This window comes from Aquarana catesbeiana, linkage group LG04 (assembly GCF_042186555.1).
Source record: "Aquarana catesbeiana isolate 2022-GZ linkage group LG04, ASM4218655v1, whole genome shotgun sequence".
Taxonomy (NCBI): Eukaryota; Metazoa; Chordata; class Amphibia; order Anura; family Ranidae; genus Aquarana; species Aquarana catesbeiana.
Window position 1 is genome coordinate 311,111,342 of NC_133327.1, and position 19,068 is coordinate 311,130,409.

Here is a 19,068-nt window from a genome sequence, read left to right on the forward strand (position 1 = left end):
AAAGAACCAAACTTCTCTTAAAATAACATGGCAGGGTGTGTGTCAGTGAGTCAGAGATGACCTCAAGACCTTTGGGTGTAGCCCTGTTTGGGTGTAATCCCGGAGAAGTCGCCATCTTAGTTTCCCATTCATTTCACACGATGGGAGGAGGTGCTGCTGGTGGCCATTTTGAGTAAGGAATTAAAGAAGCACTTCTTATATATCTTATATATAGACTTTGTTAGTATAAAAGCAGCAAATAGAAAATGGGCATTTTACCTAATCCACCACATGACTAGTGCATGAAACACTGAACACTGAATCATTCAGCAATGTTGTAAATAAAACACCTTTCTAATACAAGTTTTAAAACTTCTTTTGTGATGCAAGTACTGACTCTGTATATGCAGCTTAATGCAAAAATTTAAGAAAAGATGTTGGATTGTTTTTAGAATAAGGGCTTATACATACCAGCATCTGAGTTGTAATGTAACTGCTGCTATGCACTGAGTATACAGTGTTGATTCACTAATTACAAAATTCCAACTTTATGGTATGTCACAGAATGATACTCCATTTATGTTTATTTACCACAGTGTTGTGTTGGAGTGTAGGGCATTGCCACGAGTACTGCATGTCCTACTTTTTTTTACAGCACCAAAGCAACAAAGTGGCCTGAACTAAAAAAACAGAACATAAGTCAATTTACTTTGTCCATACATTGGCACTGCGCATTGCACCTAGTGTGAATGGACCCTTAAATAAACACAAATTTGTGTGGATGTGTACATAATTAACAATGCTTTCTGATAAAACACATTAACTTTTGTTCATGTTTTGATTACAGATTTTTGGATCTGCAAATTTCAGCATACCACACGTGGAATTGCTGGACATACTAATGTGGGGCGAAGTAAATATAACAGCCTCAGTTACAGAGGAGTTGACAGGTATCCCTTTATTGTACCGTTAAAATAATTATGATAATTGATACTATGTTATTGAAACAACCTATGTATATGTTGGATGCCTTATATGGTTGAACATGTTCACATAATAATGCCCCAGAGTAATTAACCAAGGCGGAGGGGATGCTTGGTAATAGTTGGTTACTGCAGTCCTCCACACTAACACTACACATTGACAGGTTCATTTTGTAGTAGTTAGTTACTGACAGTCTATTGCCAGCCTATCCATAAATGAACGATATACTGTATAGGTTTGTACTGCCGTCAACTAGAATCAGAGTTAGATAGCACTGCCTATGTAACACTACAGATTGACAGGTTAGTTTGGTAATATTTGGCTACTGAAAGCATCCCGTTGCTAATCTACCCATAACTTAGTAGGTGAGGTTGAAAAAAGACACAAGTCCATCAAGTCCAACCTATGTGTGTGATTATATGTCAGTATTACCTTGTATATCCCTGTATGTTGTGGTCGTTCAGGTGCTTATCTAATAGTTTTTTGAAACTATTGATGCTCCCCCGCTGAGACCACCGCCTGTGGAAGGGAATTCCACATTCTTGTCGCTCTTACAATAAAGAACCTTCTACGTAGTTTAAGGTTAAACCTCTTTTCTTCTAATTTTAATGAGTGGCCACGTGTCTTAACCTCCCTTCCGTGAAAACGTTTTATCCCTATTGTGGTGTCACCAGTACGGTATTTGTGAATTTAAATCATATCCCCTCTCAAGCGTCTCTTCTCCAGAGAGAATAAGTTCAGTGCTAGCAACCTTTCCTCATAACTAATATCCTTACAGGCCCTTTATTAGCTTTGTTTCCCTTCTTTGTACTCGCTCCATTTCCAGCACATCCTTCCTGAGGATTGGTGCCCAGAACTGGACAGCATAACTAGGTGCGGCCGGACCAGAGTCTTGTAGAGTGGGAGAATTATTATTAATTTATCCGTGGAGTTAATCCCTTTTTTAATGCATGCCAATATTCTGTTTGCTTTGTTAGCAGCAGCTTGGCATTGCATGCCATTGCTGAGCCTATCATCTACTAGGACCCCCAGGTCCTTTTCCATCCTAGATTCCTTCAGAGGTTCTCCTCCCTAGTGTATAGATTGCATTCATATTTTTGCCACCCAAATGCATTATTTTACATTTTTCTACATTAAACCTCATTTGCCATGTAGTTGCCCACCCTGTGAGTCTCTAACCCCAAATCCTAACCAGGAAATGGCAAGGCAAACAAATAAAAGTCCTCAAATAATGAAGAGAAAATCTTCCTTGACGTGCAGGGAATAATGTGAAACATCCACACTGGTGAATCCAGAAAAATGAAACAAATGGGTACTCTTACCAGAGCAGGTGGACCCGAATGTCAGCGACACGAATCATAAAAGCTTAAAGATTGAATCCGTGGCACTCTCCGATAGAAGTAAGGGTCCAGGGTCTTCTACGGATGGCTCCAAAGGATCTCAGTGAACTGGACCCGACCAGAAGACGGACATCTCGGAAGAAACCTCAACAGCAACTCTCATCAAAAACAACAGTGTATAAGAAAGAAGAGAGGAAGGGGCTCCAATAGTGCGGATCAAAAAGGTAGGTTTATTAAAACCACAATAACAAATGAATAAAAAGTGATCACAATGAATAAAAAGCAATGTGGGGAGCAGTAAGCGTAGCCCGACGCGTTTCATCCACAAAAGACATCTACAGGGGCCTATAACAGCTCCCCCACATTGCACATGTATATATAATATCCATGAAATATATCCAATCAACCCCAATCAATTAGACATACATAGACTGTGACTTGCTATTGGTAGGAGAGTGGTCAGCTATTTCTGTCTAACCAAGCCTCAATTCAGTTAACCAATAAAATAGGAGAGTGATAAACTGACAACCAATAACAAAACTGATACCTGAAATGTATGAAAGTGAAAATGGCTCATGAACGGTGTATACACCCTCAAAAAGCCTGCGAAAATTACTTCCCCTTCCTATAACTAAAAGTGGCTGTGTAACACTCCTGTCATAGCCAATAGGAGTCATCAAGAACTCAGTATGTAAGCGGTGTAATACTAGGTAAATGACACGCAAAGAACCACCACACGTGACTTGGTGTGCAATGAAAGAGCACATAGCCAGGCCCATGTGGGCCGCGCAACCAATCCGGTGCCGCGGATACGTCTTGGTGTCAGCAATGCTGTATCACGCCGACAAAGACGTCACATGTCCAAGGCGCCAATGGGACGTCGGCACCAAGAACGTGACACGTGACCATGCCGGCATCTGCTACGTTATCAACCATGTCCAGCGGTCAACACAACCACGGGACACATGACAAAGGTCGATGACGTGGGGAGGCATATGGGCGGCACAATGTCTTGTCTAAACAGAGAGAACAGGGCCACCCACCGGCATAGCTGGTAGGCAAAGTGAATGACACAAGCGATACGGGGACACCAATGGGGCCAATGGAACCCAAGGGAGAAATGTAAAAATGGGAAGTGTCTAAATAATACCTAGAATAACAAAACCCAAATGGAAAATAAATAATGATGTACAAGAAAAAAGAAAACGAATGAAAAATAAATTAATAAATAGTAAATGGGAGACAATATGCAAGGTCGACATGGCGACCAGTAAACATATTGACCCCATAAAATAAGTATTGTCCCATGTGGGAGGGCGGCCGGCCCCGGCTGAAGCAGAGGCCGCCATCCCAGAAGGGCAAAAAAGGGAAAAATCAAAATCAAAATAAAAGGTCAAAAAATTATATAAAAATTATATAAAAATCAAGCCTTATTAACTTCCCTGGTGGTATTCCCGAGTCTGGCTCGGGGTGGATTTTTCATACCAAAAGCAGTATCCCCTAGCCAGACTCGGGCTTGCATCGCAGGATCCAGGAAGAGTTTACTGACCTTGTCCCCTGGTTTCTGCGATGTCTCTCCGCTGTGATCGGCGAGCCGCTGTGTCTCGCTCGATTCACAGTGCCGAGCTCCGTTCCCTGCGAGCGTTGCGACGCACGGGGACGGAGTTCGGCGGTAAATTCAAAAGTGAAACACACAGTACAGATACAGTATACTGTAATCTTACAGATTACAGTACTGTATCAAATAATGACACATCCCCTTTGTCCCTAGTGGTCTGCCCAGTGTCCTGCATGCAGTTTTATATATATAAAACTGTTCTTTCTGCCAGGAAACTGGAGATTGTCCATAGCAGCCAAAACTGTCTCTTTACATCAAAAGTGGTTTTAGACCAGATAGAAAAAAGCGATAATAAATTATAATCACTTGCAGAATTGAGCGATAGTGATTTGTGAGGAGATCCGTCATCAAACACTAAAAGTAACAAAAGCTACAATTCTGCAACTGAGCAAATTTCAGTGTTTTTGATTTGATTACATTATTATATAATTTTTATTATTATTATATTATTATTTGTTATAATTATTTATAGTTATTTATTATATTATAATTTTTTATTTCGTTTTTCAAACTTTATCATACCCGGGATGTCTACTAGACTCTTGTTTGGACAGATTTAAGTGAACTATTCCTAAGAATTACAGGCCTACAATATAAAACGCCAAATTTCTGTGCAAAATAATGGTACCGCTTTCAGCACCTAAAATCTGAAATAATCATACCGCCAGGGAGGTTAATGAACGAGTTGATATCCCACTCTATGAGACATTGTGCCGCCCATATGCCTCCCCACGTCATCGACCGTTGTCATGTGTCCCGCGGTTGTGTTGACCGCTGGACATGGTTGATGACACAGCGGACGCCGGCGTGGTCACTAGAGGTGCGCATCTTCACTGGTCTCACGATTCGATTCGATTACGATTATCTGGTCAACGATTCGATTCCACGATGCATCAAGATGCATCACGATTACCGACGAACTCCCACTTCTGCTTGGGCTGCCTAGGCGGCCCTTCCACCCTGCAATCTTCTGGGACACATCACAGGTCCCAAAAGATTGATCGGCCATTCAGAACAGCGCAGTGAGACATGTGATGACAATTGCGCGGTTGTGAGACGTTGTACCCAAACAAAATTGATGTCCTTTTTTCCCCACAAATAGATCTTTCTTTTGGTGGTATTTGATAATCTCTGCGGTTTTTATTTTTTGCGCTATAAACAAAAAAATGCAACAATTTTGAAAAAAACAATATTTTTTTACTTTTTGCTATAATAAATATCTCCATGTTTTTCAAGGAGGACAAAAGAGATTGCTGGTGCTCAATTAGGGGAAATGGGGGGTCCTGGCGCTTAGTCGGGGGAGATGGGGTTGATTAGTGGGGAGAGATGGGGGGGTCCTGGCGCTTAGTGGGGAGAGATGGGGGTCCTGGTGCTAAGTGAGGGGAGATGGGAGGGTTCCTGGGGCCTAGTGGGGAGAGATAGAAGGCTCAAGTGATTAGTGAGGGGAGATAGGGGTCCTGGTGCCTAATGGGGGCAGTTTGGGGGCACTGCAAGTCAGTGGGGGAGGGGGGGCACTGGTGCTCCTTAATCCATATGGAATCCTGTAGAAGAATCATCCTCCTCTGACTTTTCTTGTCTGCTGGTTGTTCTCATCTGAAGGGATGCCAGGGATGCCAGTGCAGTGATAGCTCAGATGATCTCACAAAAGAAAACTTCCTCTGCTCTGACTGATGACATCATCTATTGCAGAGCCCAGCAGAGGAAGCCAGTGGTGTAAATTTTCCTTTGCTGCCAGTTTTTGATTACTTGGCTGAGCTATCACTGCATGGGCTTTCCCCAGCATCCATCCAAACATGCCGTCACTTCTAGCAGCTCTTCAGTTTGCCTTTATGACTACTTGGACAAAACTCTTCCTCACCTCAGTCAGCAAATGAAGTTTGCTCAGAAGCTCCATTGAAAGCCACTCCATCCAGTGCCTGCACCAAGTCAGGAAGACCACGGGATGAAGAATGTGATGGACAGGCCTCCCTGTGCATCCATTGGCTGAGGAGGCAGCAGGAGGCGGTGCCGCCTATAGGCAGCACTGTCTCCTGCTGCCTCCTCTGCCAATGGGTATCTCAAGTTCCTTCATTAGTCCCTCCCTACTGAGTCCTGGCATCGCTCCGGAGTCCCGGTGTCTTGCCGAGAAAGTTCCACCGGCGGATAAGGACCCCCCTGTACTGCGCAGGCGCAGTGCTTGCGCAATACGATCGACTAAGGAGCCGCCGAAGATAGCCGAAGCTGAAAACCTTCAATCAGCTGTACACGGTGCCTGCGTCCTGGGTCCAGGTTCAAGCCCCACCATCCAAGTGGACCTAGAGGTAGAATAAAAAAGTGGCGAGCGAAGCGAGGTCGTGCCCTAAGCGCGGCGAGCGACCCCCCTGTACCGCGCGGCTCGTACTGCGCAAGCGCTGCACCTGCGCGGTACAGGGGGGTCCTTATCTGCCGAGGGGAACTTTCTCGGCAGAACACCGGCCTAGTGAACTATGTGGGTGGGCTAGGAGGACGGGCTGCCTGTACCCCCTTATCAGTGGCCCTGAGCATGGGCACCTCTGATGTGACTGCCCATGCCCGGCCCACCTCTCTGCTCTAAAGTCTCACGTCTCTCCTGACGTATTTGATTGATTTAGATTTTTTTGATTTGATTTGATAGTGACAGTCAGCGGGCGGGGCTGAGAATTCTCCGCTGACGTGAGAAGAGCTGGAAATAAGAGGAGAGAGGCGGGCATTGTACATGACGTGATACGATTGGAGCGCTCTCCCGGGAGGGGCGGGGCAATGACATCACCGGAAATCGATTTCTACGGTCGCATGCATCGATGCCGCATCGGGGACACCCAAATCGCGATGCAGCGATTGATTTCAGCACCCCTAGTGGTCACGTGTTACGTTCTTGGTACCGACGTCCCATTGGCGCCTTGGACGCGTGACGTCTTTGTCGGCGTGATACAGCATTGCTGACACCAAGACGTATCCGCGGCACCGGATTGGTTGTGCGGCCCACGTGGGCCTGGCTATGTGCTCTCGCGCACACCAAGTCACGTGTTCCGGGTGCAGTGGTTCTTTGCGTGTCATTCATGTAGTATTACACCGCTTACATACTGAGTTCTTGATGACTCCTATTGGCAATGACAGGAGTGGAACACTCCCACTTTTAGTTATAGGAAGGGGAAGTAATTTTCTCTGGCTTTTTGATGGTGTATACACTGTTCATGAGCCATTTTCACTCTCATACATTTCAGTTATCAGTTTTGTTATTGGTTATCAGTTTATCTCTCCTATTTTATTGGTTAAACGAATTGAGGCTTATTTAGACAGAAACAGCTGACCACTCTCCTACCAATAGCAAGCCACAGTCTATGTATGTCTAATTGATTGGGGTTGATTGAATATATTTCATGGATACTTATATAAACATGTGCAATGTGGGGAAGCTGTTATAGGCCCCCTGTAGATGTCTTTTGTGGACGAAACGCGTCTGACTATGCTTACTGCTCCCCAGATTGCTTTTTATTCATTGTGATCACTTTTTATTCAATTTTTATTGTGGTTTTAATAAACCTACCTTTTTGATCCGCACTATTGGAGCCCCTTCCTCTCTTCTTTCTTATACACCGTTGTTTTTGATGAGCGTTGCTGTTGAGGTTCCTTCCGAGATGTCCGTCTTCTGGTCAGGTCAAGTTCGGAGAGTGCCATGGATTCGATCTTTAAGCTTTTATGATTCAGTGTCGCTGATATCCGGGTCCACCTGCTCTGGTAAGAGTACCCATTTGTTTCATTTTTCTGGATTCACCAGTGTGGATGTTTCACATTATTCCCTGCACGTCAAGGAAGATTTTCTCTTCATTATTTGAGGACTGTCAGTAAAAATTAGGAACAATGGTCTGGCAATTACTTGACTGAGTTCCCTAAGTACCCTCGGGTGCAAGCCATCCGTTCCCGGTGATTTATTAATGTTAAGTTTCTCAAGTCTAATTCTAATTCTGTCCTCTGTTAGCCATGAGGGTGCTTCCTGTGATGTGTCATGAGGCTAAACACTGCAGTTTTGGTTACTGTAGCCCCCGATTTCCTTGTGAAGACTGAGGAAAAGAATAAATTCAATACCTTTGCCATCTCCCCATCCTTTGTAACCAGATGTCCTTCCTCATTCTTTATGGGGCCAATATGGTCTGTCCTCCCCTTTTTACTGTTTACATACCTAAAGAATTTATTGGGATTTTTTTGCTCTCCTCCGCTATGTGTCTTTCGCGTTCTATCTTAGCCGCCCTAATTGCACCCTTACATTTCTTGTTGCATTCTTTATAAAGTCTAAATGCTGATGATGATCCCTCAACCTTGTATTTTTTGAAGACCTTCTCTACAGGAAGAAAGATGTTGGGTGTATATAGCTGTATACACTACTACACAGATAATAAACACAAATTGTGAGTACATCTATACATGAGAGTCCCTATATACAGGAAGGAAGAAGGTGGGTGTATATAGCTGAATACACTACACTGGACAGATGTACTCACAATCTGTGTATATGTAGTGTATACAGTGTATATGTGTGTGACATCCAGGTAGAGCAGAAAGAAATAGTCCCCAAATGATAGCTCCAGTGCAATCATCCGCCCTGGCCTGGGCCCAGTCTGAGTGGAGAAGAAAATGACTGACTCTGCAGAGAAGTGCAGGGAAGTGTGTACCAAGGAACGGAGGGGCAGCTGGACAAGTGAAGTGAGTCCGAGTGCAGGAGAAGTCTGACTGAGGCAGAGGCTGAGCCTGAGGCCCACATCGCCGGCACTTACCGTTGCTCACAGGCGCCGCTCACTCAGGCCTTCCTCAATCCGTGCGTTCAGTCGACTCCACAGTCACAGATCACAGTGAATGACTGCCGGGAAACCGGAAGTGACGCGATGCTGCAGCGAAAAGCACTGCTCACTGCCCTCCGGTCCCCGCCAATCAAAAACAGATAAGGGACAATGAGTGTAGAGTGGGGCGCATCGCTTGCGCCCTGAAAACTCCCTAAATATGGGCAAATCAGCTTCCCAGCTTGCAATCAGCTGATTGCAAGCTGGGAAGCTTCCCATAGACCACTGCGTGTCTGGCGCCCAGACACTCTTAAAGTGACTTTTCTTTTTGAGACTAGCTTGGTGGGGTGACGCCCTTGCGCCCCCTATGGATGGGCTGCTACTGGTCCCTCTACTTTCCTATTAAAAACTGACCACACTAAGGAGGATAGCACACCGTGGTCAGTTCTCTAGCTATGTGTGCTCTCCTCCAAAGATCAGACTTGACATGCCCCTCCTGCACAACCATCCACTGGGAAGCTCAGTGTGCTGCTGCTTCTCCTCCTCCTAGCTCATGGGAACAGAGAGAAGGTGATCACTTATAAAAAAGTTAAAAAAGGTATTTATAATTATTATTTTTAATCTATACACAAATGTTTGCCTTTCATTTCTACTTCAAACTAAGTGGGTTTTACAAAGTGATCGTTTACAACCATATTAGGTGAATTCCACCACCACTCCAATGATGCAATAAAACAATGAAATCAAGTTCAAACAAGTGAAACTTATATGTTCAGGTGAGTTCCAACACCATTCCAATACTGCAATTGGCCCTAATCTATCCACGTGAACATTATGTGAACTCTACCACCACCTAATGCATGAAGCCTCTTACTGATTAATTAGACCCCAATTACAGTATAGGTGGTCTGAGTAGCTCTCTGGATCAGGGGTCTCACATCCTAAACATGGGAACCACAGGGCACATCAGCAAGGATCACAGCAGCAAGATGTTTCAGAAGCACTTGGAAACCACAGGGCAAATCAGCAGGGATTCAGTAATAATGCCTTTCCTCAGCCATGCATATTAATCTGGCAAAATAAATAAACAGCAATCCATAGTGCAACCTGTTAATTTTATTAACCTGTACTGTGTATCTACTCAAATAAGTTGGCTTCATAATAGCATGAAATGATTCCAGCACCGCCGCTACCTCCAGCAGGTAGCGGCGATGACGTCTGCACAGGCTTTGCCCTGACGTATTTCATCCAATAGGACGTTCCCAAGGGGAGAACGCAGTTTTAAAGATGCAGTGCAACTATATTTTGTATTTATAGTCTTTGTACTGACCTCAACTTGGAGCAGTGTTAGATAGTACTGCCTATGCAATACTACAGGTGCTGCTTGAACAGGGCTGTAATACTCCCATCATGGGCTGCTATGGCAGGAATTCCATCCCTGCTTCCATCCTATAATCCCGAAGGTACATGGATTTCCACTGAGATAATAGAGTTTTCTTTTAAATGAACAGGGCTGCAATACTGCCATCATGGGCTGCTCTGGTGGTAGTTCCATCCCTGCTTCCATCTAGTAAGTCAAAGGCACATGAATTTCCACCTCAAGAGGGGTAATATTGTTTGCTTATAAATGAACAGGGCTGTGAGACTGCAATCATGGGCTGCCATGCAGTAGTTCTATCCCTGCCCCCTTCTATTAAGCCAAAGATACATAAATTTCCACCTCAAGTAAGATATCAGAATTTGCTTATAAGGCCTCTTGCACAATGCAACCTGAAAAAGCTCAGTACAGTTTATTTTTTTACTGAGCTAAAATGCAGCCCATTAATTGTAATGTGCCTATGCACACAGGTGCATAAACAAGCGCCGTGTATTCTTCAGTAAAAAAAAATAAATAGAAAAATCTGCATTTTTGGTCAGTAATTTACTCATTATGCCCGCAAATGCGCTTAAATACGCAAACATTTGCGAGTGATCGCGCACATTTGTGCGCAAATGTCCATTGCTATATTGTGAATGTGAGAATAACTTTGTTTCGAAATTGCGCGACCGCATATGGGTGAAAATACATACTAAATAAAAACAGCTCAAAAAAATAAATGTTCAAACAGGAGTATCGTGTGCAAGAGGCCTTAATGTCCTAAGTTCCAAAAATGTGACACAGTCTTCTGGAAATAATTTATTTGGCTGTAGCAGGGCAGCTGAAAACTGATACTGCATTCTGATGTCGTGGCCAATACTATAAATATGTACAATGTGTACTCTGTGCTTTTTCCTTTATGACTCATTATGGCTAACTTTGGTGTACATAGAAAACATCCTGATATTTTGATAATGGTAGTATAGCAAGGGATTACAGTGATTACAGTGATATAACATGGTACAAGTGTTTTTTGCACATTATTTTACAGGTTTACATTATTGATTTATACACAAGATCTTTTACTTTGTATATGTATAGTGCAGTAGTATGACAACTTTGTTTATAAGTATTTCTGGCATTTCAAAACTTTTCCCTGCTAAGACTGTTCACTCTGAAAAATGAATATTCACAGAGTTTAGTAAATAAGGCAAAGCTGCGTTTACTTCAGTAATCTAGGCATGTTTTGTAAAAATCTCTTTTATATATGATTGAGTATTCAAGGTGAACAGAGCTTCAACTTATTTACTAAGGTCAGTTAGCATGCCCTTTGCTAATTAAACAGTTTGTACTTGAATTTGTAAATCAATCCCACAGCGTAGTTGGACATGTTATGTGTAATTGCAATATTGCATTATTTTGTTTTGAAAATTGCCAAGTGTTATATTTATAGGTATCACAATCAATACATCCTCAAATATTACAAGAGTGTTTTCTGAGTACATATTTATGCTACGTGACACCAATGGACGGTTTATTCCTGGCACAAATTTCACTTCAAAGGTCAGTACAAAGTAATGTCTTGAATAACAATGCTTTAAAAATACAGACCCTCATCACATATGTTTAATTGACATACAGTGCCCCCTTTAAAGTATATGTTAACCCTCACCTTGTAAAACAACCCATTAAGTTTAAAAAATAAATGAAAGGTAAAACATTTGTGTATTGATATAAAAAACATTATAAAACATTTATTTTCCCTTTTTTTTTTATAAATGATCACATTCTTTCTGTTCTCAGCTGCATAAAAACTGGGGGAGGAGAAACAGCAGTTCACTGATCTTCCCAGTAAATGGCTGTGCAGATTTCAAATACTATCATCATTTATGAAAGGGTGGAAATGGTGCATTTATGTTCCATCCTTTACATGACAGCAGCAGTTTTTTTGTCAGCATCCAAATTCCTGGATAATACATCTGAGTGCTGTATTTTTGGCTCTGAAAACAAACACTGATATCCCTGTAAATTCTCATGACCCCAAACTATTATTTTTCCTTACATTTATCTGTATCCTCAGTCCTCACATTTATTCCTATCCCTCCTTGTGACCTTAACACATAGCCTACCCACTTGCCCCATAACAGTATTGGGTCTATTTACAAAATAAAAAGTGAGGTGTGAATGTTTTGGCACTCAAGCAAAAGCTGCATATAATCTCCATAATGTTTGTGATATGTGTAAAATATATAATTTCTATTTTGTACATCCCACTGCTGTCAAAACTACTTTGTTCCTCCTCATGCTAGGTTCAAACCTATGCGTGTGGCTGTGGGTCTGCTCTTAGGAAACACGCAGGGCTGCTATTCATTCTGAATGTCCCCCCCACGCAGCTCAGCTCGTGGCGCGTTTGTGGGTGTGGGAACCGCAGGGAAATCGCATGCTCAAAAAGACCATGCAATTTCCCAGTGGCTGCGTTTTTGAAAAGGTGCATGCACTTTTTTTGTGGAAACACAGGCATGGCAGCCCATTCATTTGAATAGGCTGTTGTGCCCGTGCAAACGCAGGCCGCAAAAATGCTAAGGTGTGAACCTAGCGTCAATCTTGTGGACCAAGATCATGTGTTTTTAATGTGATTATAATAAATTCAATATTTTTACATAATATGAGACCTTAATTATTTTTTCCTATTTTGGGATTTCAGTGGCAACTTTAAAAGGCCTTTTTCCTCTTTTTTCTCTTTTTTTTTCCTGTTATTGCTTAATTACTACTGGATGTGGTGCCACGTTCTGCAGTATATGTCTCAGATATTTTCTACAACGCTGACTGAATGTTCTTTAACTCTTCTGGATAAATGGATAAATGTTCTTAAGGATATTTTCTCTTATGCCCTGTACACACGGCCAGATTTTCTGACGGAAAATGTGTGATAGGACCTTGTTGTCGGAAATTCCGACCGTGTGTGGGCTCCATCACACATTTTCCATCGGAATTTCCGACACACAAAGTTTGAGAGCTTGCTATAAAATTTTCGTTGTTGGAAATTCCGATCGTGTGTATGCAAATCCGACGCACAAAGTGCCACGCATGCTCAGAATAAATTAAGAGACGAAAGCTATTGGCTACTGCCCCGTTTATAGTCCCGACGTACGTGTATTACATCACTGCGTTCAGAACGATCGGATTTTCCAACAACTTTGTGTGACAGTGTGTATGCAAGACAAGTTTGAGCCAACATCCGTCGGAAAAAATCCATGGATTTCCATTGGATGTCCGACCATTTGTACGGGGCATAAGTCTGCAGCAGGGACCAGCCAAATTCCCCTCCTTGTAAATGGCTATCTAGCTGTACACAAGTCGATCCATCGATCGACTTGTGTACAACCAGCCTGTCTGTTTTCTTCCAAATGATTAGTGCTGTTAGCTATAGCCGACAGCACTGACCATTGTATCCTGAGGGAGGGGGAAGTCGCCCTGCCGCAGAATACAATAGCACAGCAGTAGTGATTCCCCCATCCACACCAAATGTATGGATAGGGGAATCATTTAATTTTTTTTCGTTAAACCCAGTGGTTGAATGAAAAAAAAAAAATTATCGCCTGTCTTAGCTAAGCCTGAAAAAAACCCCCAGAACATACCACTTAAAATTTACTTTTAACACTTAGCCCAAACCTAACTATACCCCCATAACCTTTAATCTGTTTTTGTAAATAACACTCTCGAAAAGGTATAAAGCACTTTAGGTGAATAACTTATAGAAAGATTAATAAACTGTAGCTCTTATAAGGATGCCTAACTAGATTGTAAGTAATCCCAGCAGGTTGTTTTTATTGTTCAATAATTCCATATGCATTTACTGGTGAAATAGGAGGTTGGTTAAATCTTAAATATAGTTTCAGGATCATCTGGAACATGTCATTGAAATTGATATTGTCATTGAAATTTGTATTAAAGTTAGCATCATGTTACACAGTATTACTAATAATAAGTGAGCCTAATAACTGTCATCACACTCTCAGATGAAATTCATAAGAGCGGATCAGGAGCCATTGTCAGCTGAAGAAAAAGAAAGCAACATTTCTGTGAATATAACCCAATCTTCATATTACTGGTGGTACAGTTTCAACTTTCCTGATACCTTCGTTCTCCAGCAACGTATCAAACTGCAGAATGGCATTTGCAGAATAGAGTTTGAAGTGCTTCCAAATACTGTAATGATTATACTTGAGGTATGAACATGGTTTTTCTTTTCACTTTATAACAAAAAAAAAAAACATTTGTTATAAGTGATAATAACCACTGGAAACCCTTTTCTCAGTCAGGTAAATATTACATTTTGCATATTAATTTTATTTTATACAGCACTTGAAGGTTTAGGCTGGTTTTCATTTGGTTTTCAATGTTTCTATTGCTGTACAAAGCCTATTGTTGATAGACCTCTATAGCTCTAATGTAAAGGTGGCCATACAATGACCATAATTTGGCCAGCTCAGCGGGGACTAGTAGAATTTTGTTCAGTCTGTGGCAATCCCTGTTCAACAGAAGTCAATTGTTTGATCAACTTCTGTTAAAGAGACATGTAATATTTTCCTTGATTAGTGTATTCCAACAATGGTGGGTGCTGCTGTCAAAATACAATGTCCCAGTGGACGGAAGGATATTCTCTATCCACCTTTTTTGTGTGAATGCCTCAATAAATGAGGATAGTGAAAAAAATAATCTTCCACAAGTACAGTACTAAATAGTATCCCAAACACACACCAATATAAAATATAAACAATGTTTTTCACAAAAATGTGAAATGTTGCAATATAGCAAACACAAAAGATAAGCAATGTGTTACAAATACTTTAAAATACACTCTTGTAATAAAAGATATGTGTTCATAAATGAAAAAAGAAAATAGTCCCTTCCACATTTATTTAGTAGTCAAAGGCTTGAAAAATTGCAGAAAACAAAGTTCAAGTGCAATCACTGATCCCAGAAAGCACCCAGTGAATCTTCAATTCATAGTGATTTTCGTGATCTTTCACCAGTCAATTGGAAGCTCACTCACCAGAAATGTCAGCCTCCTATCTTATTTCATCTTATTTCAGATCAGGCTAATTCGGGTGGGGTTTAGCTGGCCGTACATAGATTGAATGTCGGCTGGTTCAGCAGGGACCAGCCGAGATTCGATCTATTTATAGGCAGGCTGGTTGTACCCAAGTTGATCCATCGATCGACTTGGGTACAACCAGCCTTTCGGATTTTTTACATGCAATTACTGCCAGTGGCATTAGCCACTAGCAGTAATCACTGTGTTCTGCCGGCAGGGATTACTCCCTGCCGGTAGAATACAATAGTGCTGCGAGAGGGATTCCCCCATCAACACTGACCGTGACCATAACTGACCATGTTAATGGGGGAATCAAGCGATTTTCTTTTCTTCCACCTGTGCTGGAAGGAAAGAAAATAGAATTATCTATAGCTTGCCTTGCTCTCTCCTGGTTAGAGTAATCCACCAACAAGGTATCAGAAGTAGCAGTAATCCTCCTCAACTGGTTTCTTTCACAGCTCCACCAGACCCCCAGGTGTATGGGGTCACAAAAGCAGAGACTCACATTGTGTAATACTGTCTCCACAATTATTTATTATTTGAAAAAGAGTTATACTCACATCATAAAATAAAATGACAGTTTTGTACAAATGCAATGCCAAAAGCATGATCTGAAAAGCAGTGGAACCTGTGTCTTTCAATGAACATCAAGAAATGGATTTTATAGTAAGTACAAAAATCTAATTTGCTTTCTCTTTATTGATGGACACAGAGATTCATTGACATGGGACATCCAAAAGCAGTATAACTAAGGGGTGGGCAAAAGAAACAAAACACTAACAGGCTCCATATAACTTAACTAGGAACTGTCTACAAAACAAGGAGCTGCCTGAAGAGGCATCTTGTCACCAGCAGAGACGAGATTCTTCAGGTATCCAAGTCCACTGCACCAACAAAGTGTCCATGACTCCTCACCAGCCCAACAGGCTGGCATCTGTCATGAGGATCTTCCATAAGACTGGAAGTGAGGACTTACTGAGCTACAGAGCAGGGTTCCTGAACCACTAGTCCAGGGACAGTCTGTTCCTTGGTTCCAGATAAATGGGCAGCATAAAGGTCTGATAATCTGTACAGTGAAAGAGATTGAAGACATGAACTGCAGAGGGGGCTGAGAAAGTAAATTCTAGCTTGTAGCCTCAGGTGAGTCCTCTTGCACGCATGTATCTGACATGTGGGCATCCTAAATGCCTGCAAATGCTAACAGACATCCCCCCACTTTGCAAAGTATGAGTGCCTCCCCATTATGGAAGAGTTCGGGGGACTTGGATGCCCAAGGTTTGGGGGTAGGGCAGGAACCAGTTTGAATGCTTTTGTTAACCAGACCCCCAAGCTCTTGAGCTAATCGCTAAATTTTGCTTACAACTGCTAGATAAACCTGGTTGTATCCCTCAAGATTATACACGTAAATGGGAAACAGACCTTGGAGTCGCTTTAACATCAGACGACTGTAATGAAATATGGACTAACACAGGCACTGAGACAAACTACAAGGTTATGATCCGATGGTACCTGGTCCCAGCCAGAGTATACAAATATGTCCTCTCCTACTCGTCGATTTGTTTTTGCAGCTGCGGAGGTATGAGCACCCATTTACATGTGTGGTGGACCTGCCCTACAGTTTGCTTGTTTTGGATGGATGTCTTCCAGGTTCTCCATACCTGCTTTTTGCAAATGATCATCCCTGACCCACTGGTAGCCCTTTTGAATTGTCAACCAGACGACATTATAAAGACCCAATTTAAATTATTATAGCGAGCAACCATGGCTGCCGAGCAAACCATAGTGAAAGCATGGAAATCTTGCTCATTCAACTTGGTTGAAACTAAAATAGGGTGACACAAGCAATGGTTTATGTCAAGATTGAGGCAGTGCTAAAAGATAGGATCACAAAATAGTGAAAGACCTGACAGCCAAGGGTAGACCTCCCTCCACACTTTGACACTGCACTACTACTTCTGAGCTGACCTACTATTCCTTTGACGATACATTGTTTTCATGTGCTTTCACCTGGCAGACCTCTGGGACCCCCAACCCTGACCCCTTTTCCTCTCGCCACCTTTCTTTTCCCCTCTGCTCACTCTTCTCCTCCCCAAAACTGTAGGCAGTTTGGGATGCCCAGCTAGTCACTCAACAATTCTAATGACATTTGGCTATATCTGATCGCCTATCTACACCCGCCGCCCTTGGTTACAACACTATAAACTCTGGCAGGCCCCTTCTAAAGCATTGTTTATGTTAAAAAAGTTATCCTGGCCATAACACTGTTAGGTGACCACTTTTTTACTTATTGTAACCTCTTCTGTTTTGTTATATGATGTTAACCTGGTCTACTTGGCCAAATTTTCAATTATTATAACTATAACCCATGTGCCTTACTACCATTGTAACCTACTAAACCAATAAAAACACATTGAACAAGGGAATTGAAAGTATCAGACAAGGTCTCAGTGGCTGCAGGCTCAGGGGCCATAGAGACAATATGGTAGATGCATTACTTTTGTGAAATCCTCCAGGTATAGAGCTGAGCAGGGGGCCACATTTAACAGGTATAAGGGAGACTGTAAAATTTGCAAGGATACAACCAGACAACAATAATCTATCTGTCAGTGTCAGGTCCTTCAGAAGGTGCACAGCATGCAGCACCAGAACCGTTAGTGGACACTAAATTAGAGGCACCCAGACAGCTGAACCCATGCGTTTGGAATACCGCAGGTTATACCACAACACAGAAGAAATGTAGCTTTGCATGCAAGGCTAGGCCTTGAATACTCATAAAAGCAGCAGATGGCAGCAGGAGAGGTTTTGACAGCTGAAGATGATCAGGTCACTGTAGGTAGGCAGCAAAAAGCAACTAAAGTGCCACGTGTCAGTTGCACCTTGTGTTAATATCCTATGGGCTATTTTAGATGTAGTATTACTATAAATTTAGTAGTAGTTGTTTTCAGGTAATATAAATCCTCTGCATTTTCCTAGCATTATTAAAAACATATATTTTTTATTTTCAGGTTGAGTATCGGAATAACACTCAAACCTGGTACTTGTACAAATCATATGGCATGAACGCATACATCCAGATTAAAGATCCACATTCACCCATAACGGTAATTTAAATGAATGAAAATTTTTTATATTTAACTTCTAAATGCCAAAGTAAAGGATGATACTCACTTGTATTATTTTAATATCAGGTCGGAACTCCCTTTCAATTTGAGATTGATGCCTACCCTACAGAAGTGGAAGAGCTCTTTTATGTGGTATGTTGTATGAAATTTGAACATGCAGAATATATTTATTACAAGTACTTATATAGCACCGTTTACGCAGTGCTTTATATACAACACCAGTCCCTGACCTCAAGAAGCTTACAATCGAACGTCCTTAACTCACATTTATACAGCACATACACATACTAGGGATAATTTTGACAGGAGCCAATTACCTACTAGCATGTCTTTGGAGTGTGGAAAGAAAACTACACGGGCACAAGGAGAACATGCAAACTCCAGGCAGGTAATGTTATGGTTGGGTTTTGAACCAACGACCCTAGTGTTGCTAGGCAGAAGTGCTAACAACGCAGCTACTGTGTTGCCCACACAATCAGTGTACATATTTCTAGTAAACAGCATGTAGGCAGGTGCAGTTTATCCTCCCCACTGTAGGTAACGCCTTTCAGCTGGCTGCTGTGCAGAGAGTAATGGAGGTTGAGAGAAGCTTTGTTCCTCTGAAGGCTCCATAGGTGTCATCAGGAGAGCAGCAGTCCGATTGGACCCTGCTGCACTGGCTGACCTCCAAGTCCATCTTAAGTGGGGGCAATGCTAATAAATAGCACTGTCCCACTGCAGCTGGCACACATTTGTGAAGTGAGAAATGTAGAGACAGGATTTCTGCTGGCTAGGAACAGTGCACTTAACGCTAGGGAG

General features: G+C 42.2%; 1 protein-coding gene across 1 annotated transcript in view; it reads left to right on the plus strand.

The window, feature by feature from the left end:
- Nucleotides 1–19,068, plus strand: part of LOC141140045 (CD109 antigen-like) — a 121,121-nt gene that overhangs the window by 26,154 nt on the left and 75,899 nt on the right. The window contains exons 9-13 of the mRNA XM_073626807.1: nt 827–929; nt 11,504–11,613; nt 14,070–14,279; nt 18,154–18,249; nt 18,337–18,402. Of these exons, the coding sequence (XP_073482908.1) occupies nt 827–929; nt 11,504–11,613; nt 14,070–14,279; nt 18,154–18,249; nt 18,337–18,402 (585 nt within the window). The remainder of the gene's footprint in view (nt 1–826; nt 930–11,503; nt 11,614–14,069; nt 14,280–18,153; nt 18,250–18,336; nt 18,403–19,068) is intronic.